A 22,411-nucleotide genomic window follows, 5' to 3' on the forward strand; every position below is an offset into this window, starting at 1 on the left:
GTTGAGTTTTCTAATGTTTTTGTTTGGCTATTTTTAAAATTAATTAATTAATTACTTTATTTATTTTTGGCTGCATTGGGTCTTTGTTGCTGCGCACGGACTTTCTCTAGTTGCGGCGAGCCGGGGCTACTCTTTGTTGCGGTGCACAGGCTTCTCATTGCGGTGGCTTCTCATGTTGCAGAGCGCAGGCTCTAGGTGCACGGGCTGCAGTAGTTGTGACACGCAGGCCCAGTAGTTGTGGCTCGCGGGCTCTAGAGCGCAGGTCCAGTAGTTGTGGTGCACAGGATTAGTTGCTCCGCGGCATGTGGGATCTTCCCAGACCAGGGCTCGAGCCCGTATCCCCTGCATTGGCAGGTGGATTCTTAACCACTGCACCACCAGGGAAGTCCTTGTTTGGCTATTTTTATATCTTGAGAATTTAGAGAAAGAACTTCTAAGAAATTGGAATCAGGTTTAGAAATTTAATTGGCAATTAAGTTAAAAAGGTACAGAACAGTGTATTAGTATGCTACCATTTGTGTAAAAAAGGAGGGGGTACAAATAATAACGTATTTGCTGTACATGCATAATCAGTATTTGGAAGGAGTCACAAGAAACTAATAATGTAATTACCCATTGAGAGGTGGGAACTGGAGAGAGGGGAACAAGGGGTGGAGGTTGTCTCTTCACTGTCCATCTTTTATTTAAGAATGTAAATATATTTCTTATTTAAATAATTTGATCTAAGCAGGTTGGTTGTCTTTAAAAGTAATGGTTCCAGCAGAGCCTGAATTTTCTTAGTTACTGATGGCTCTAAGTGGGATCCATGTGTTCTTCCATATCTAAGAACCACCAAGAAGCAAGTTCTTGCTTTATGCCTGTAAGGTGTGGATCTTTGCCTTTTCTCTGCTCTTCCCCACTGGAGAACAGCAGCCCTGGGGAAGTGGGCAGTCCTAGATTTTGGTTTAGGGAAAAGGACTGTGCCCTGGCCTGGCATGTCCTGGCCCTACTATCCATAGTTTGACTGAGTGGGCTATTAAGGGTTCTGCACCCAATTCCACCATGGGCAGAAGGGGGTTCCCGACACCAACAAGCAATTCTCCTACCATTCAACTCAATTCTGACACCATCTTCCCAGAGACAGCATCCAGTGATGCAGGTTAAGGGCTCAGTCCTATATAAGACTGCCCCGCCTCTACACTTCAGACACCAGTTACAAGTCTAGGCCCCCGAGTTACCTACAACTTCTGTTCAACTTGGCTGTAAATCGGAGGTTCCCATGACCTCCTCCTCCTTTGGATTCAATTAATTTAATAGAGCAGCTCATAGAATTCAGGGAAACATTTACTTACACTTACCAGTTTATTATAAAAGAATGTGATAAAGGATGCAGAGGAACATCCAGATGTAAGAGATGTGTAGGGCAAGGTATTTGGAAAAGGGGCACAGAGCTTCTGTGCCCTCTCCAGGACACACCATTGTCTTCAAATCTCCATGTGTTCACCAACCCAGAAGTTCTGCAAACACTCTCCTCTTGGGTTTTTATGGAGGCTTCATTACAGAAGCATGATTGATTACATCATTGGCCATTGGCGATTGCTTCAACCTCCAGTCCCTCTTCCCTCTCTAGTGGTGCTGAGGGGACACTAAAAGTTTCAACCCTCTAATCACAGGGTTGATTCTCTGACAACCAGCCCCTACCATTTGATGTGTTCCAAAAGTCGCCTGATTAACATAACGAAAAACACCTTTGCTGCTCTCATCACTTAGGAAATTCCGAAGGAGCTCTGTGCCAGAAATGAGGAGGAAGACCAAATATATTTTCCTTATTAAAAGTCACAATCCCACAGCTGTAAAGCTGGTTTATAGGGAAGAGAAAGGAGAAAGGGGGCAGTCATTATCCTGACACAGGCAGAAGTCTCCCACTGGTTGTCCCCTTCCCAGCTGTGGCACATCTCACTGACAGTTAATCCTATGACTTGTCAGTCTCTCCATTACCATAAATTATTTCCAGAAACTCCAAAAATTTTCAAAACATGTCAAAAATTCCCTAAGCACAAACAAGTAAAAATACACAGAAAATGAAAAAAAAATTTTTTTTTTTAGCATTTCTCAATAAGTTTCTTGGTGGCTTTAGAGGAAACACCTGAATTATTGCATTGATGAAACATTTTACTTTTAATCTCTGGTTTTATACTCCATGTGGATTGCACACCTCCACCGTTGGAGCATCAGATGAAATACAGTCACCTCAAAACTTTGAAATCCCACAAAAATAACCAAATTCACTGATGATAATTTTCCTTATCCATTTTTTAGGGTGCCAGGTAAAGTAGTTAGTTAGGGCTGTGTTAATGGTGCCTAATCTGAGAAGCTGAACCATAACATTCTGGCAGTTGAGGAAGCTGATTGATCACCGTTCCCTTTTCTGGGTTCTCACTGGTGGGGAGCTGACTCAGGGAGCCGATGGAGGACCAGATCATTAGCTTTATTCGCTTTATTACTAGCTGCTGGGTAGCTCCTAGAGCCCCTTTTGGGCGGGGCTCTGGGATCAAAATGGGACATCCCTCCTCACGCCTCCCTCTTCCTGGAAGTGAGGCCACCTGCGCAGGCAGGGCTGACCAGGCTTACCTCACCAGTCACAGGCCAGAGCTGGAGAAAGGCCCACCTTCCTTGTAAGGGAGAGACCCTGCCCTACTGTTGTGAACCAAGAAGCTGTCAGTAGCACATTCACCCATCCAAAGGAGGGGCCCGGTTCAGGATGGCAGCTCTCACCAGCTCTCACCAGCTCACGTCTGAGTGGTTGGATTTCTCTCCCCTGTCTGTAGGCAGAGGGGGGCACTTGCAGGTGAGAAGAAAAGACTTCCTCCTTATGAGCCCTGCCAGTTTTTGTATTAGGTGACAAAAGGAATGCCAAACCCACTTAACTTGGAGTCTCCAAACAAGCACCCAGACTCATTTGCAGTTTGAACTCAAATTAAATGGAGAACCTGGTCCCACAGACCAATCCTCCTACTTTTGGTAACTTGGTTCCTCATGGAGAAGAACGACCTTATAATGATGAATTTTTAGAAACCTCTCATCTGGGCAGATTCCCCAAGAGATTCCCCCAAGGATACTTTACAGCTCAGCCTAAGGGAAGATATACCAGAAGCAGGGCTGTATGAAAAAGGAGTGGCCTGCCTGGGAAAATCATCAGGTCCCATCCCCTGTGGGGTCTAGTAGAGGCTGGATGGCCGCGGCGAGGGTGCTGCGTAGTGGGATTGACAGGCCTGGAAGGGCGTTCCTAACTCTTGTGACTGACTGTATGAATCCAGGATGAACAGGACACTATGTGTGCCTCTTCATGAGCAAGTGGGTCCGGTGAGGAAAAGTACCCAAGGCTTTTTTTTTTTTTGCGGTACGCGGGCCTCTCACTGCTGTGGCCTCTCCCGTTGCGGAGCACAGGCTCCGGACGCGCAGGCTCAGCGGCCATGGCTCACGGGCCCAGCCGCTCCGTGGCATGTGGGATCTTCCCGGACTGGGGCACGAACCCGTGTCCCCTGCATCAGCAGGCGGGCTCTCAACCACTGCACCACCAGGGAAGCCCCCCAAGGCTCTTTTAAATCAAAAACAGGATGTACATTTTGCTGTTTTTTTTTAAACTCAATATGATTTGTTTAGAATTGCCATGTGCTGTTATATCTAACTAAATATTCCAGATTATTTTATTCCCTCTAGAAACATTTTCTTTTATGATATACCTTCCTAGTTCCTTTGTGAAATTATACACTTATTTTGTCCTTTAAAGTCATGTGAAGAAAAGTATTTTAGTAATAATTTTTGCAGGCCATATGGTTAAACACTTAGCTTTCATCTCTTTTTTTGCATGTCTGTAAGTTATTGGGTTAAAGCTGAAAAAGACACCCTTAATTTACTATAGTGTCACAATTTTAATTTTAAAAAATTAAACTTTTTATTTGAAAATGTAAAATATACCCTAAAGTAGAGAATAGAATAATGAACCCCCTTATACTCATCACCAGTCTTAATATTTTCCAGTTTTATTGAGGTATAATTGACATATAACATTGTATTAGTTTAAGGTATACAACATAATGATTTGCTTTGTGTATATATTGCAAAAAATGATTACCACAATACACAGGGGAACAAGGTCATCAGGAAAGGAGGGCTTGGTGTGCCGCTGCCATTTCTTCCACCTTCAGTCTCTGAGCCTTTCGCCGAGCTTCCAACAGCACTGTGTTGGGACAGAGCATTCGGAGGTTCACAGCCTCAGTGGTCCGTAGCAGCCACTATGAGGAGGGTCCAGGGAAGAATCTACCATTTTCAGTGGAAAACAAGTGGTGGTTACTAGCTATGATGACTTTGTACTTTGGGTCTGGATTTACTGCACCTTTCTTTATAGTAAGACACCAACTGCTTAAAAAATAATCCATGAGACAGATATGAAGAGGAGCATTTTAAGATGTGCAGTCTCTTTGAAAAAAGGATCAAACTCTTGAACTCAGCATCCTAGATATGTTTGTAAATAAACTTATGGCATAAATCCTTAATGTCTCTTCTCTGAAATATGGAACATGATAAATAAGCATATGCTTACTTTTATTTGGGTAATATTGCATTATTAGTTTCTTAATTAAATATGTATGTGATTAAAAAAAAAATGATTACCACAGGGCTTCCCTGGTGGTGCAGTGGTTGAGAGTCTGTCTGCTGATGCAGGGGACACGGGTTCGTGCCCCGGTCCGGGAAGATCCCACATGCTGCAGAGTGGCTGGGTCTGTGAGCCATGGCCATTGAGCCTGCGTGTCCAGAGCCTGTGCTCCACAACGGGAGAGGCCACAACAGTGAGAGGCCCACATACCACAAAAAAAAAAAAAAAAGATTACCACAATAAGTCTAGTTAACATCCATCACCACACACAGTTACATATTTCTTTTTCATTGATGGGAACTTTTAAGATCTACTATCTTAGCAACTTTCAGATATTATGGCATTATTAGCTCTAGTCACCATGTCATACATTACATCCTCAGAACTTGTTTATCTTAAAACTGGAAGTTTGTGCCTTTTGACTACCTCAATAATTTTCAACACTTTGTCAATTCTGTTGCATTTATCCCCCTTACTTTTTTTTTTTTAATTCCAAATTACAGATCACTTTTAAACTCAGTGAAGTATCTTACCAAGTTTAATCACAGTGGTGTATCTGGCGTGATTCAGGATGCAGCGAGACTGAAAGGAGAGGGAAGAAGGGCAGTCCCCGCCCACACATGACTCTTCCTCACCTCCGTCTCATACGGCAGGAAGAGGCAGGTGATAGGGTGAAGCCACGTTCAGATGCTTCGACTCCTTTCCTACCTGACCTAAAATACCTATCTGACCCCTCTGGCCTCTGAGGACACAATTGGCCTTACTCTACTGGCCAGTTGCTTTCCTGTTTAACCTGCCTCTAGGCCAGGCACCTGCTGCCCTGTCCTGTCACTGCTCAAGTCTTAGCTCACAAAAACCAGTTCCTCCCTTCCACAGTTCCTTTCCATCATTCCATCATCACATAAGAAGCAAATCAGCTTCTTCTGGAGGAAATAAATGGGCAGACCCAATTGACCCAAAACTAATTTCTCTAGTCATGATCATACTAGGAGCCAAAGGGGAACTGCACTCAACAGAAGGCCTCTCTTTCCACTGAAGACATTGCACCAGGCAGGAAGGTGGGGATGGGAATGGACAGTTTAAAACTTCTACCTCTGTGGGTGCTTGTGTGGTATTTCCAGGAAAGACAGTAATATGCCTGCAGGGGCTTGGGGTCTGCATTAACCTCTGCCGTGCCCATGCCCATCCCCATCCCTGAGGATTTGAAGTGGAAATTCTTTTTATTATGGAAAATTTTAGCTATCCCCCAAAGTAGAAAGAATATAATACTAAGCTCCCATATAGCCATCACCAGTTTCAATAATTCTCAACATTTTGTCATTTAAACTTTTTGATCATGCATCCTAGTAGTAAAAAAGAGTTTTGTATCCCCAATCTGGTTACGTTTTTGTTTGTTAGTTATATATACATACTCCTGTACTGTTATATTATTACACAAAAAAATAGAAAACTGAGTGGTGGAAACAGGGCTTCTAATATCTTCTCTACACCCTATATACATCACACACTCTGCTTTGGATCCTAATTATTTAGAAACATAATAATAATTCATCAAATGTGTGTTGGAACCCACTGTCACAGACACCATGTGGGGGCCGAGAGGGAAGGTGCTGGGGCAGAATAACAGGTCTCACCGCTTGCAGTCCGCTAGGTCAGCGGAATGTCACCCACCAGCCTCTCCAGGTGAGATGCCTGTGCGAGCCCCAGCTGGGATATTGACCTTCTCAACTGCCTCTTCCGGGAACAAGAGCCCCACCATGAACCCTAAACCCTGCACTCTGGGCATGTTTTATGCTTTGTTGTTATTTCTTATTTTTACAGATTATTCCTCCTGGTCCTCTGAGATAATTTTGACTGCTTTGATTTCTTTTTTCTGTTTGGACTTTTGCTGCCTTAAAAAACAAGCTGTTTTATCACTGTCATTTTTTAGAGTAATCTTTATCCTTAGTTTATCTTAGCTTTTTTTCCCTTTTACCTATCATTTAAAAATAAGGACTAGGAAGGGGCAACACATGGGATACAGATATGGTGACAGGCCAGGTCACAGGTTAGAAGGTTTGGGTGCCAGCACCTTCTCTGCTCTGCTTTGCTCTTTGTAGCTTCTTTTCATCCTTACAGCAGGACCCATTTGGTCCTTGGGAGAAGATTGGATCCCAAATTCAGTTGGCAAAAAAAGGTATAGTCTCAATGTTAAAAATAAAATTAAAACTACCCACTCAGGTGATTCAGGGGCTCTGAGAGTCAAAGTACCCTGTGAGACTGGACTAAGACCAGCCTGAAGATAGTGTAGCACTTGCCGACTGCTGGGAGAAAAGCCTGACCTTATTCCCAGAAGTTAGGAGCCTTACAGTTTTGTGAACTCAAGATCTAGCCCTCTGGCGTGGCTGAGCACCAGCTGCTGCCCAATTCTGACACTGCAGAAGGCAAAGGAAGAGGCTGGGGAGCTGAGGTCAGGGAGGGCTGGCAGAGCGCTGGCACGTCTAATCCTGGAGATTTGTAAAGTATTTTGAATTACATTTTAAGGTTGTTCTGTTTCGTTTTGTTTTGATGGTGATATAATAGAGTCTCTAACCAAGCTATGAAATCCTTTTTATTCCGCTCATTTTGTAAGGTAGAATTAAAATGCTCCATTTAGCCCCCAGGGAGTGAATTAATAGCCTCTTCTTTGCAGTGGGCAGGTCTTCCTGACTCCCTCCCTCCCTTCATCATGAGAACCAGAGGAAGCCCTGGCTGTGGCTGGAATGATCTCCAGCTGGGTTCCCAAGAGAGGCACAGTTGTCCCTTTGTTCGGCTCTTTTTAAAAGAGGGGACCTATAACATCGTCCATTAACTATAGCCTGCATATAAATAAGAAGCGCTACAAACTCAGGAAATCTGCCTTCCTGCCCTTTTAAAGTCTCCACTCTTCCCCCAGAGAAATGTATTCAGAACCAGGGGTTAGTCTTTCATGAACGAAAGAAGAGCTAAACAGCATTGTGGGCGGGCTGGAGGTCCTGTAGAGCAAATTAGTGAGTGCGAGGGTGACCTCAGAGCCAAGCATTAACACACCATGTCTAGTAGTGCCTTTATGATCCGTTAAACTTCTACCCAGTCTCCTGTTCCACCTCTAGCTCTACTGGGGAGGAGGGAAACAGATGGGGGCTCAAATATATAGAGGGATTTAGAAGGATTGAGATAGCATTTTAATTCTATAGGAGGAAGCATGGGAAGGTCAATAAATAGCCTTGGGACTTGTAGCTAACCTTTATAAAATATTGTCGGACACTTACCCCAAATGAGACTGTTGGATCCAATATAAAAGGTAAGTATGCTGTTTATACTGCAAGATAGCCAGATACCCTAGCAGGGCTCTTACCCTTTAATTGAATCTTGGGTCATCAGTAGATTTATGAGAACATAATAGAATTTTGTCTGGAACATTTCTGGAAAAATATTTTTTATTTTTTCTGTATATGTCAGCAAAAATCCACTTACAATCTCAAAAATTTTATGTGGGCGACTGAGCAAAGGAGGCAAAATGGTGAGGTGAAGAGAACCCTGAAGGAGGCTCAGAATCCTGAGTTCAAGTTGCCAGGCTGTGTGACCGTGAGAAAAATCACTTCATCTCTCTGCGTCCTGGTTTCTCATCTGTAGAAGGAAAGCACGGAGCTGGATTCCATCATGGTCAGCAGTCCTTTTGCTTATCACTCTGATAAGCCAGCAGCCCCTGTTCCCTTGTGTTGCTCATCCCCACCTTATTTTCACCTGCTCTGGGCTGAAAAGCCAGGTGGTCCAGTTTATTAGGCTCAGGTAAGGTGTAGTGGAGACCCTGAGGGGCTCCCTTCCAAGTGCTCTCCTGGAGGGTTCTGTTTTTGTTGCTTGGAGACTCTCTTTGCTTCCTGGTTTTCTGCTGAGATGGGTGAAGTTGTCACATAAATGACCCCTGGTTCAGGCTAGCACATTGTCCTCATACCGTAAAATAATGGTATCATCACATCCAGTGCAACTCCTGTCAATATGTATTTCTAGTATTGACAGTGGTATTCCAGAAAAATATCTGTTGCTCTGACAGGAATTTTTTTTTTTCTTGCGCTTTAGTTATCATAATGTCTACAAATGAAGCTGCTGAGAGTTGTCTTATGTAGAATTGTTTCTGTTTGAGAATAGTGATTGGGCATCCCCTTGTAAAGATACTGAGGTTATGGTATTCTGGATCAAGACTTTGCAAAGGAACCATTAATATGCTTAATCTCTGTCTTCTCAAATGTTTTAAATATATTTTTAAAAACTCAGTAGAACTTCTTACAATTCAGGAATGTACTTGGTCATCCTACTAGCATTTACAAGTCTATATTTCACTTGAGAGAAGTTGCAAATTACATTTTTCCTGCTTTTAATAACATCGTATAGAAATACAGCTGTAAGCGAGAATTGATTTTGCTGCAAGAAAGAAGTGTGGCTTGGTCATTCACGTATAAAGAATATGCTATAGCATATATACCTTCAATAATGACAGTCTCCTTGAGTTGGCAATAAACAACTCTCCAATTCTCAAACTTAGCTCATTTCATGACTAAACATGGGCTTAGTAGTAGGAATCTGCTTGTGGTTTGTTAGCCATGTAAGAAAGATCTGGGGTTTCTAATTAGCCACAAACTTAATGATCTGCCAGTGATGCGGTACGTCTGCTAAAAGAATCAATGCAAATGTAGGTCACATTGATAGATCAATAGTGTCTAATTAGAGGAAGTAATCTTCCTCCCAGGAAAGGTAGGGAAATCCAGCTGCCACGTTCAGCCATTCACCCCAGGCTGCAGCTTTCACAGGTGATGTGAGGTGACTGCAGATGGTGCTGCATGTCAAGACACCTGCGTGAGGTCTCGGTCCTTGCGGGGAGTGCTCTGAGAGTGTGGTCCTGTCTGCTGTTGCCCTGCAAATCCACAACGCTGCTTCTTTTGGAGGATTCACGTGTCCTGTTTCATGTCGGAAAGAGTTCTGCTATCAGCATTAGCCATGTCACCCCTGCTCTGTCAGCCACCGTAATACCTGGAAACCTGAACCAATTTGCCATCCACGTAGAGGTATTTTCAGAAACAATCAGGAGCATGCAATCCTGCAAAGCGGGGAGAGCCTGAGACGGGGGCTGTCTGCAAGTGGACATTCAATTCCCAGAAGTACCTTGAACCGCTTTGAATTCGCCTCCTCCCCACAAAGCCCAGTCACAGAAACTAAGAATTGCCTGTGGGGCTTCCCTGGTGGCGCAGTGGTTGAGAGTCCGCCTGCCGATGCAGGGGACATGGGTTCGTGCCCCGGTCCAGGAAGATCCCACATGCCGCGGAGCGGCTGGGCCCGTGGGCCATGGCCGCTGGGCCTGCGCGTCCGGAGCCTGTGCTCCGCAACGGGAGAGGCCACAGCAGTGAGAGGCCTGCGTACCGCAAAAAAAACAAAAAACAAACAAAAAAAAAAAACAAAAAAAAGAATTGCCTATGGCTAGCTACTTGCCAACTCAGGAAGCACCTGTACCCTCCCGCCCCGGCCTCACTGTCCTTCACTGTTGAGGTTCATGGAACCTTGGTGTTTGGTCTGTGCTCCACCTAGTCTACCCTCTCTCAGATTTGGGGACCTAAGCCCAGAATCCACCTTTCCCCTGCCTTGGGTTACCACTCGGTCATTCCTCACCATGCTCAGGCCCTGGCAGTTCAGTCACAATGTGAACTGGCCACCCCTTCACTGCTCAGGTTCCTACTGAGCCTCCTGGTGCAACCTCACCCCTGCATTATCTCAGACAGACAGCAAGGACACTGCCGCTCCCCATGTGCCGTTCCCATCCACTTTCTAGTGCCTGGGGCCCTGCAGTAAGACCAGTGCTGGCCCGGGCCTTGAAGAGGTTATTGGATCTCCCATCCCTATGTATTTCAGAATAAAAACTATTAAGCCATCCAGAACAAACAAACAAACAAAAGGATAAGGAAATCCAGCTAAATTCTGATTTTTCCCACAATGAATACTTTGAATGTTATTGGACAGTCTCTCAAATAGAGTCTTCCTCTTCTGTGTTGCCCTTTTCTTGCTTGTATCCTAAGAATGTGCTCGGTCTACCTATGCGTAGTCCAGCACCAGATCCCAGATATCAGTGTGGAGGAGCTTTTGTATACGGGTGCGCAGGAGTCCTCTCTTCTCTGCTTAGTGTCTGGGTCCCACGTTTTCAGATAGGGTGGTGCTTGTCAGAACCTGAGCCTGAGGCCCTCCTTAAAACATGTAGGCACCAATTTGCAGGATCTTTTGACTTTACACTTGGCTTGTTGCTCTTCATGGAAAGCAGGACTCTCCATCTCACTGTAGTCTCTCTGCCATCACTGCCATATCAGTCAGCTTTGCTACAGTACCAACCAATTCAAAAACTCTGGGACTTTCAGCAAACCTTTGTTTTTCACTCATATTCCCTGCTGTGCCCTCCTCCCTGTATCTTCCCCTTCTGCAACTGAGGTTGAAGCAGCATCTGCTCTTTGGGACATGGCATTCTCATGGCAGAAGGAAGGGTGTGAGAGTTTCTGTTTGGACAAGATGTATATCACGTGTGCTCATGATCCATTGATTAAAGCAAGTCACAAGGCCCTGCCAACATTCTTTTCAGGCATTCATCCCAGGTTGCAGCTTTCAGAGGTGACATGGCATGGGCAGCAGATGGGTGTGGGAGGCTCAGAATGCTGGAGGATGCCCCTAACGATGATGTCATTCCTGCTGTCCACAGAAGGGCTCTGCAGGGTGGCCTCACCTTTAACAAGATGCTCTCCAGTGTCCCACCACCTGGATATCCATCCTCCTTCTGATGCCCAGTGTATTGGCCTGCTTGACCTTCCCTAATAGAATACCACAGACTGGGTGGCTTAAACAACAGAAATTTATTTTTTCATAGTTCTGGAGGCTGCAAAGTTCAAAATCAAGGTGTTGGTAGTGTTGGTTTCTATTGAGGACTCTCTTCCTGGCTTGCAGATGGCTGCCTTCTTGCTTTGTCCTCACATGGCCTTTCATCTGTGTGCGTGTCCTCCTGGTGTCTCTTCCTCTTCTCAAAAGGACACCAGCCCTATGGATTAGATCCTACCTTATGACTTCAATTAACCTTAATTACTTCCTTAAAGGCCCCATCTCCAAATACAGTCACATTGGGGATTAGGGCTTTAATGCACAAATTCTGGGGGACACAATTCAGTCTGTAACACCCAGTATCCTTGGGATAAGGCAGCTTTCACACACATAATCTAATTTCGTTTTCTCAACAAGCCTGTGAGGAAGTTATCAGATGATCGTTTCCACTTTACAGATAAGGAAGACGAAGTAACTTGTTAGTAAGTGAAAGATTCTGGACTGAGACTGTTTTCTTTGATTCCAAACCACAAGTTCTTTGAACTGTATAATGGAGTTTTGGCCTTATGAACGTTGGAAATGAAATACTGTATGCTTATTGAATTAATAACTGTAAGGATTACATAATATATGGAAGATTGTTTATAAAATGTTAAGTACGGAAAATAGATCACAAAAATAAATGTGCTATGGGTACCACCATGTAAAAACTATGGATAAAACTTGAAAAGGAACAGAAAAAATGAAGTACTTGACCTTCAGGATGGTAGGGTTTTATTTCTTTTTTGTATTAAAGTTAGCTTAAGAAATACATTTTTAAATAACAGAATTTTAGCTCTTATCAAGGATGAGATTGGAAGTTGGTAGGAACAGGAGAACTGTGTGTCTGTTTGTCCCTAGCTTTTTGGGATCCAGAGACTTAGGCCAACTACCAAACACCATAGTGTTTAACAGACTCCTTCACTGTGAAACCTCCTCCAGTTCCAGCTTCCTGGGCTGAACTGCTCTAATTCATTTGATGGGCAAGGCCTTGTGAGTTGAGAGGGCTAAAGTCAAATGTAGTTTGGAAGAAGATCAGCTACTACAGGGGCAGAGAGTTGAACTTGTTCCACGGTGAGGAAGAGAAGAACATTTCAAATGTGGCCAGAGATTTCCCCCCTCCACATACACACACACTGAGTCCAAGTAATAATAGAGGATCTGGGCCAGCAGGGGTTAAGGCAAAACAGGCAAGTGTAAATAGAAAATATATGTGTAATAGGAAGTCCAGAAGACATTCCAAGAGCTTTCTGCTTTTTGGATCCCCCCCCCTTTATTTTTAATTTTTAATTTTATTATTTTGGCCACGCCGTGCGGCATGCAGGATCTCAGTTCCCCTGCAGTGGAAGCACAGAGTCTTAACCACTGCACCGCCAGGGAAGTCCCCTTGGATCCCCTTCTAAAGACCCTCAGTGCCCCTTCTGTAGGCTGGCCTCTGGGAGCTCAGTCTGGCAGTAGTTGTGCTCTATGACTCCTAGAGGAAAACGTTGTTTTCAAGTACAGTTAACATTCGTGTGATTTTATTACCAGAGAGTCCTCCCTTTTCTTTTATCCTGGAACAAAGTAATCTGTCTCTTAAAATTATGTCTACTGTGTAAGCAGGTCCTGATAAAGTGTGCCTTGGGTATTCATCCTCTTGATTAACAAAGATGTTTCAATTTGTCACTCCCTAGACTAGTGTGCTCTCTTGTCTGAGATCAACATCCACCTTACCTATCACAATGGATATTTTTCTTCCAGTACCAGGGGTTGTTCCTCAGTAAGATCTCTTTATTTTAGGAGTTAATAGATTTGGATTGTAAAAATGCAGAAGAACTGAGACAGGCTGGGACCTGGGACCCTTTGTTGACAGAACTGTTCAACTAAACTAGTCCAGACATTTTATCAGTCCACTCGGGAGAAATAGGAGTCATTCCCAAGTCCAATATGAGAAAATCTGTGTGTTTAACAAAGAAAAATTAGCGACCAATTCTTAACTAAAAGAAGCTCCCCCAGAAAGACATACTCCGTCAAAGGATTCCTTTCATAGTAAGCTAGGTATTTGACATATGATTCAATTTACATAAAAGAAAATCTGTTTTCATGTATTTCACAAACATCTCTGGCATAATATTGTATACACATTGCCCCATTATGTGAGGTAGAATGGTCCAGCCTAGGATTTGGTTTTTTGCTTGCGACCACCTAGAAGGGTGGGATAAAGAGGATGGGAGGGAGACGCAAGAGGAAGGGGATATGGGGATATACGTATGCATATAGCTGATTCACTTTGTAATACAGCAGAAACTAACACAGCACTTTAAAGCAATTATACTCCAACAAAGATGTTAAAAACAAAAAAAAGGTTGCCTTTTATGATGCCAAGCTCAAAAATGTCAAGAATGTCACCCAAGCCTCCATTAATAAAAGACTTTGTATTTATTGACCATGGATTTATCTTTAATCTGTTTGTATTTTCATTTGTGCCATTTGGGGTGTAATGAGTTGATAATGAGTTGTTTCCCACTTGTATTCAGGTAGTATTCTTTTTTCTCACCTTGACTCGGGTCACAAACTCAGATGTCTAACGTAAGAAGTGAGTGGTCCGGTGTCCCACCTGCAGAGAGCAGCTACTCTCAATTTCAGTCCCCATTGCCAAGTGGGAATTTGGGACCAGTGTGGCCAAGATGTTCAGATTTTTCACTAGAAGCCCCAAACCTGAATTTTTAAACATTGTCGAGTCAATCAAAAATATAAAAAGACACCGTATAGTGCAAGTAGTCCCCAGTCCCCAGTAGGTATTCCATTTTATTTCTGGATGCCACATCTATGTTTCTGCACACTGCACGTTGTAGGTACTCAGTTCGTTTCTGTCTTAAGTATACCTCTTTTACATTTCATGCTTATCTCCCAGTTCCTGGGATTGATATATGAATCCATAGTCTCTAAATTGTGACAACTTTTAATATATCATTCTTTCAGCTTTCATCTTCACACCCTAAACACTATTTTAAATTATTCTGTAATGATGTAGAAATAGCTCCATGTGCTGCATTTTATTTACCTTGACTCAAGGCACAGTCATAGACACCAGTAAAATTATAAAGTCAGCCTTGTCATCTGTTGTTGTGATCAGTTGGTGTTCTTGAGGGTGAGTGGCAATGTCACGGTCACAGGCCAACTCTCTTCCTTCTCTCCGCAGCCGGCGTTCCACCCAGCTGACAGCGTGCGTGGAACCCGCCACCACGGGCTGGTGGAGAGGCCGTCCCGGACCCGCTTCCACCCCCTCCACCGACGGTCTGGGGACAAGCCAGGACGACAAATATCCTTTTTCATTGTCTGAGGAGAGGATAAGTTTTGAAAGGTTTTCAGGATGTATCTTCCCTGTCATTCCCCTTTGGCCTCAAAATCTTCATTTTATCTGATGAACGGAGGCAATAAAAATAAGTGAGTTGGAAACCAGAAACATCTCCACAGGTAAAAATTGGAAGGATCATTGTAGATGTTTACTTTATGAAAGTGTCAATAAAGTTCAGTTTAATGAAGTAACTGAACATAAACAACATGTAATTCAGCCCCATTGCAAGGCCTTCTCAGCATTTTCTTCAGAAATCAGCAAAGTCAGAATTAAACATGACTTTGAATCAGGTTAGATAGATTTAATCTGTCTAGCTAAAACAAACAGTCAGATAGGTGATTTGTTTTTATTTCTGTTGACCCACTGACCTGCTGCTAGAACTTACAGAAGAAATTTTATATGATTTTCTATTTATGGAGTTTCAAACTCAATAGATGACAACTGAAATATAAAGCTGGTATTTAGGAAAATCTTACGTAGTGATATTCACTCACACCAAATTCTATGCTATTAAGTAGGAAGAAAGAAAAGGAGATTGTGAATTCATCTGACAATTTTATTTATGAGGCCAGAGTGGGGTGTGCTGCTGGGGGTCCAGCATTGTGCTCAGGGCTTTTGGAAACAGACCTGAGCTGGATTTTGTGGGAGGAGGGCCTGCATTCTCACTTCACTCTTCTCACCCGCAGGGGTGGAGGAAGATGAGAAAGGCGGGGTAAGTCTTACTGCAGAGCTGGATTCCTGGCAGTGATGGTAGAGTTCGCTTCACCAGCCTAGAAACCAGGAAGTGGGGGGAGGACGCATATGTTTGCTGAGCACCTAACCATGCCAGACACTGTGCTGGGCAATTCATATGTCATTTAGTCCTCAATACTTACTGAGCAGTTTACTTTTTTTAACCCCCATTTTCCAATGAGGAAACTGAGCGTCAGAGTAACTTGCCCAAAATTCCACTGCTGAGGTTGGAGGGGCCCAGATTCAGCCCAGGTCAAGCTGACCCCCCAGCCTGAGCCCCTCCCTCGCTACAGCACTCAGTGGTCCCCAGGACCACACTCAAGAGAGACCCCCTGGGAGGAGTTGCGGGGTGGGGGTGGGGGTCACACAGAGGAAACCACTGCTTCTCTTGCCCTTGGGCTTCTTGCAGTTTTCTGTCAATGTGAGGCAATGAATGTTTACTTCTCCTCTCTTCCACCCCCAGGGACACACCACATTTGGTCCATTGAGATACCTTGACTTCTAATTTTGTATATTATGTGACCATTATCAGGGAAAATGAAGTTGATAACTGATTTTTCCAATTTCTTTCTGGGAGGCGAGAATTCTACCATTTAACCACCAATACCCCTCAAATTCCTTTCTGGAATGTGTAATAACTTTTACATAGAATGCAAAAGGAAAGGAGAATTCAGGCAGTACTTCAGCTAATTCACACGTGTGCGGGTGGAGTAGTACCTGGAACCATTGTCTAAATTGCTTGGAATTTTCAAGTAAAAGAGTGTTTCTTGATGTAACTAACATTATATCTTTTTCTAATTCTCAATTCCCTCTTTCCCTTGTAGGTGTTCTCTCTAAATATTATAATACATATAGATATATTTATAGCTATCTCAAATCCTTTTTGCAGCAAGTATAGTCTAAATATATGCATGTACTCACAGCTTTTTAAACTAGAGGACTGTCTAGAAGAGGAGGAGATTGAACAAAAGCAACAGAGGAAAATGTTCATTCACTTAACAACAGTTAGTGTTAGGCACCATTTAGACACTCTAGATATCATGGGAAATGTAACGTAGTCCCTGCCCTCAAGTTGCTTGTTGCTCAGTGGGAGAGGCAGCTGGGCAAGCGAACGGTGTCAGCACAGTGTGGCAAGCTGCAGGTGATGCAGCGTAGGGGCTGTGCAAGCTCAGAGGAGCACAGCCTGCACCAGTCTTGGGGAGACGGAGAAGGCATCCCAGAGGAAAATCTGAGGCTTGAAGGATAGGTAACAAGTGAGGGGATAGCATGTTTATTTATTTAACAGGTATTCACAGAGCCCCTTCTCTGTACAAGGTACTGTTCTAAGCACTGGGGACTCAGAGCTGAATGAGACAGACGTGTCCCTGCCTTCTTGAGTTACAGTCCTGTGGGAGATGACAGACAACAAACAGGTCAAAAAAAAAAAAGAAAAGAAAAAATTATTAAAGGAAAATAACTTCAGGTGGTTGTGATATGCAGGGAGGAAGACAGCCGGGAGGAGATGTTTCAGGCGGAGGGAACAGCTTGTGCAAAGTGCCGGAGGGAAGACTTCACTGTGTGTTCAGGTGACTCTATCTCTTTTCAGGTAATAAGTCATAGGTTAGAACTTGACTGTGTATACGGGTCAACTCATGAGAGCAGCAGCAAAGCAGATCAATTCCTAAGGGCAGGAGAAGCAAGAACCAAATAAATATACAGATGAATTAAAGTTGTTCATCAGACAGTACAAGTCTGATTCACAGACCATGAGATGTCTCTCTGAAGCACCTAATGGGGGTCCTGAGACTGACATCTGCTGACTCAAAAGAGTTCTTTAGCGTAGGCCTGCCCATGAATAAACAGCGCGTCTCTTGAAGAATCAAGGGACCTTGAGCTCCTAGTAAAATATAAAAGTGGGATGATTTTATGTCGAAGATATGAATATATTCAGGAAAAGATGGGGAAGAGGGCTGCAATTCCATCTTTCCTTTCCTGGCCTGCATTCATTTGATTTTGCAATAATCTGCTTAAAATGGTTGCCTTTCTCACCAGTCTATTACCTCCTTAATGAAGTTTTATTATTCGGAAGTATTAACACCGGTTTGAATCTTCGCTAGAACAAAGAGAAGAAATGTATTCAGAATTTTCTTCTTCCAGCTGTTTCTTGGCTTGGGTGTTATTTTAGAACGCGCACACTGGCTTAGAGAAGGGTTCAGTCCTATGATCTCAAATGAACATTGTTAACAGTGTGGGCAGCCACAAGCAGCGGAGACCTGGCACAAGGGCATTCCTCCCACGGTAGGCAGTGGGCGGCCATCATAGCAGGGAAGGCTGGCACAGTGGGCTCTGGGCTCTGCTGTTGGCATGGGGGCCGCCACAAGCAGAGACCAGGGCACTGCCCACCTGAGATCTGGCCTGGGGCTGCACTCAGGGCAGCGGAGAGGTGCTGCCTGGTCCCCAGCTGGGGACCTGGGCCTGAGAACTCAGAGGAGAGGCTCTCCTACCTTCCTGCAGCTGCTCGTGTCTTCAGCAGCCCTTCTCACTCCTCAAAGGCAGCAAACATGTATCCCCAACACCATCCTGTTGAATTTCTGAACTATTAACATAAATTTACAGCAAATATAATATTATCTCAGACCTGTGGGTAATACATTGAAGAAAAGGGGGACACACTGAAGAATCATAAGAAGCACCTTCCTCTAAAAGAGATGTGTTTTTAGGAAGAAAGAAAAACAAATGTTTAGAAATTTTCTGATTTACATTCCCAACAAGGTTTGAGAGTATATTGTGTCCAGAAAACTAGGGTGAACAGTCATGAAGAGATGCCTTAAGACCCGCCAAAGTTAGGAATGGGTTTCCTCTTTGGAACAGGCCTTGCTTTGATTCTTTTCATACAATGAGATGAAAATTTTAGGATGTCAGTTTATAGAACACTGTTTCTTTGAAATGCACTGCCTATTATATTTGAGAAATGTTGGGTTCTCTGTATCTTCTTGAAGCTTCACAGTTTATATTAGGGCTCTGAGAAGCCTGGCAGTTAAGAAACTTCTTGTCTTTAATCCAGGGTTTCCAAAACTTACTTGATCACAAAACCCAGTTTTTACGTAACGCCCATTAAGGATTTCCATCTCAGAGGATAAGGAAATGCTAGTTTTTAGAGTTTTAAGGGGAAAATAGTTAGACTTCAAAATCCCACATGCCGCCTATTTGTCACTCACGTGCTGAGGTAAACAGGAAGACATTTTCATACACATAGGGACTCAAAAAAGATCTCACTCATGTACCTCCCTCCCTTCATGTTTGACTTTTAGATGTATTCTGGTAGGACATAGTTGGAGATAAAAGGACAAGAGGAAGTTGAGTGATGGTGAAGACATGGTTGAGAAATTAGGAAGGAACCAAATTGTGGTCAGTTTTATATGTTAAATCTGACCCTGGCACTTGTCTTGGTGGGTGGGTTCTATTAACCCACCAGACCTGGAGTTCACTTACCCCGCCAGCTGCGTGGACCATAATGAACCTGCCCCACAAACTCTGTGCCTGGAAGAACATGGAGCTGCAGAGGGCAGGAGATAACATGGTCTCCCCCAGGCTGCTCAAGAAGGCAGTTCCTGAGCCCTTCCCCAGGTGCCCTTACCTCATGGGAACAGGAAGCCAAAAGAAGAACCTGGCTGTGCTCACCAGCCACGAGCAGGCAGCACAAGAAAGAGACAGGGTCGGACTTGTTTGGAGCTTCTGAGGCTCAGTGACCCCACCCACGGGGAAATGGGCCAGCAGGTGTCCCGTCATATCAACAGAAGGGCTACTCCCCTTCCTTTGGGAAAGAGTGCGTGAGAACTTTCCCTCTGACACTCCCCGAGCTGAGAAGGAGCAGGAGTCCCCTTGTCAATGGACTGAGGCAGGAACACGAGGGGAAGGATTTTCCACTACAGAACTGCAGGGACTTGGGGAGAGAGATGCCCGGGATGACTGGCATTTCCACCTGGAGCACCTGGGTGGACGGCACCCTCCATTACATACGATGGACTCCTAATAAGACAAGCAGGCGAGAGGCAAGATGATGAGTGGGTTTTAGGTACTTTTGGTGGAGAAGCTGAGTAGGCAGTTGGAAATTTGAGACTGAAGTTCATGAGAACTGTTGGGAGCTGGAGGTATGGATTTATGAGTTACTGGACTATGGATGATGGATGGAGCCAGAGGCATGGGTGGGACCGACCAAGGTGAGCATGGAAGGCAGGACACTCTTCCCAAAGTGGCTGTGCCCGGAGTCCCCAGCCTCTCGCCCTGCTCCCACTCTACATGGCACCCATGATACTGAGACCCTTCTCCCCATCCTGTCCTTTTGAGAGCAGTGTAAGCAGATGTGGGCTGAGAGGCTGTGAGGCCACAGAAATTCTGGACCACCAGGGTTGAAGGCAGAAGAGGAGGAGCCAGAAAAGGAGTGCACAGGGGGATAAATAAAAAGGCCCATTATAATGTGGGATTGTTTGTTTTTGTATTTTTTTTTTAATGTGGACCACTTTTAAAGTCTTCATTGAATTTGCTACAATACTGCCTCCATTCCATGCCTTGGCTCCTTGGCAGCGAGGCATGTGGGATCCTGGCTCCCCAACCAGGGATCAAACCTGCACCCCCTGCTCCGGAAGGCAAAGTCTCAACCACTGGACCGCCAGGGAAGTCCCTGTGGGACTGTTTTTTGACCTAGGTTTAACTAATGTAGTACTGGGTGAGGAGCTGATCTGGCTTGTTAAAAACCCTGTCACCTCTGCTACTGTTCTGTTTGTTTGCTGGCAGCTAGCAAGCACTCTAGAAATGTTTGTTGAATTAAATGGTAAATTCAAGTTTACAGATAAGGGTATTTTTTCTGTCTTTAGGATGTTCTTTAGGACATATTAGCGTTGTAGAGTAATTAAAGCCACCTGAACAAAGTTTTCTGAAATCTTCAGAAGAACAAATAAACCTTTTCTAGGTTTTCTTCTGTTGAGTTTAGCTGTAAGCTATTGACATTAGTGGTCACTAACGTTAGTGGTTCTCTTGGTGCCAACAGTTGTTGGGTTTCCGAATATCCATTAAGTGAGATGTGAATGGTGAGAATTGGGAGAGCTCAGAGGTCACATCTTTTAACTTTTGATGCCTCAGCCTACTCATATTAAAATTTCAGGAATTTACTATATTTCCATGTTGTTAATATACATCAGAAAGGCTAAAATGCTGGCTTAGACCTCAACATTGAAATAATCGACGTTTGATCATTGCACTATTATTACACCACTGCGTTCTAATTTGTATTACAGGTGCCAGATAAGTGGATTAAGGACTTTAAGGGTGGCAGTGTCCTGAGGGAAGTGGTAAACTTCTGCTTCTGAAATTTGTCTTTTCTGGACAGAGATTCATCAAACTCTGCAGGAAAGAGAAAGGCTCAATGCCTTCTCCCTAATGGCTCTGCCAACTGAGATACTGATGTGCTTCCTCTCAGAGGGCCTTCTTATTTCTTTATCACCTTTTCCTCTTCTGTCTCCTTCTGCAGTCTGTTCTCATCTGTACTTTGCATACATTCAGCCTAATATTTGGTGTTGGAGAAACATCTGGTCTCTCGTTTGAAAATATCTCTGTTTTATTGCCTTGACTAAGATTCAGATTAAGAAAGAAGGTAACTAGACATGATAAAACTAATACACAGGAAGTGAACCTTGTGATCTTAATGCTTCTGGCAAAGGAAATATTTCATGAAGAGTTCATTAGTGCCCATGTTTTACTAATGCCAGATTCTGTCTGTAGGATAGGGTCCTTATCCGTTGGTTCCCATTTCCTTCTGAGCCCTAGCTGATGATGGCTTCTTTTATACAGAATCATTGAAGATTTTTTAGCAGGAGAATAATATGATTTAAAATGTTTTAAGAAGTCTATTCTATATGTATAATTAACTAAATTAACCAAAACGGCTCTACTGTGCTCAGCATGTATAGTGTAGCATCACATTTGTTTTTCCATATTTCCATTTCACCTGGAATATGTTCCAAGGCAGGCTAGACCCAGTGAAGAATACAGAAATTATAAAACAGGGCTCCTGACAACCCAAGGAAGTTCACATTTCTCCACAAACCTAATGCTGCTCTCTTTTAGTTATAAGAAACAGAAACCCTCAACTTGGAAAAAAGGAAATTTATTGGCTTATGTCACTAGAAGCCCAAGGGGCTAGATCCAGGAGTTTGTACAATAGCATCGAGATTCAGTATCTGTGAGGTGCTACCTCTGAGTTGACTTCCAGGGAGAGAAACCCAGGTCCACGTGGTCCTTGGGCTCACCACCTCAGCTGGGGGCACTCCTTTTCCCCCTTGTTTGTATCATGAGCCCACCCCTGAACCAGTCACAGGGGGATAAGTTACCTTGACTGGAAATACTGGGTCTGTGTACATTTTGTGGGGCAGGCAGGCCCACACAGAATGACAGCTTTACCAGGTTTCGGGTCGGGGTGGAAGCAGTTCTTGAAAGTAAAAGATGTTGGGCAGGCAGAAAAAAAAAAAACACCCCATGTGAATCATGCAAAGATGGCACTGGTTAGAAGATAGAATAGATTTTTCCAGAGGAAGTTGATAAGACAAAGCATGGAGGAAGAAATGTCGGGTGTAGAGATAAAGATAAGAACCAAAAAAGTTGTTGAACTCCCCCACGATTCCAGCCTCTTAGTTATGCTTCAACTTTCCATTCATTATATTTTTCCTTTATTGAAAATTCTACTTTGATGGTAGTTCATTTGGAGCTAATTACGCCTCGCAGCCCCTGGATGAGAGTTGGCCAAGGTAAGCAAGCCTTATTTTCAAAGATAGGAGGAGCATGTGCTATTT

At 43.8% G+C, this 22,411-nt stretch overlaps 1 protein-coding gene across 2 annotated transcripts in view; it reads left to right on the forward strand.

Annotated features, from left to right (window-relative positions):
- Positions 1-22,411, forward strand: part of CRTC3 (CREB regulated transcription coactivator 3) — a 109,770-nt gene that overhangs the window by 53,137 nt on the left and 34,222 nt on the right. For both annotated transcript variants that reach the window (XM_082616842.1, XM_082616841.1), the window contains exons 3-4: positions 14,700-14,819; positions 22,305-22,366. In XM_082616842.1, the coding sequence (XP_082472968.1) occupies positions 14,700-14,819; positions 22,305-22,366 (182 nt within the window). The remainder of the gene's footprint in view (positions 1-14,699; positions 14,820-22,304; positions 22,367-22,411) is intronic.

Source organism: Mesoplodon mirus, assembly GCF_964341445.2.
Source record: "Mesoplodon mirus genome assembly, chromosome: 4".
NCBI lineage: Eukaryota > Metazoa > Chordata > Mammalia > Artiodactyla > Ziphiidae > Mesoplodon > Mesoplodon mirus.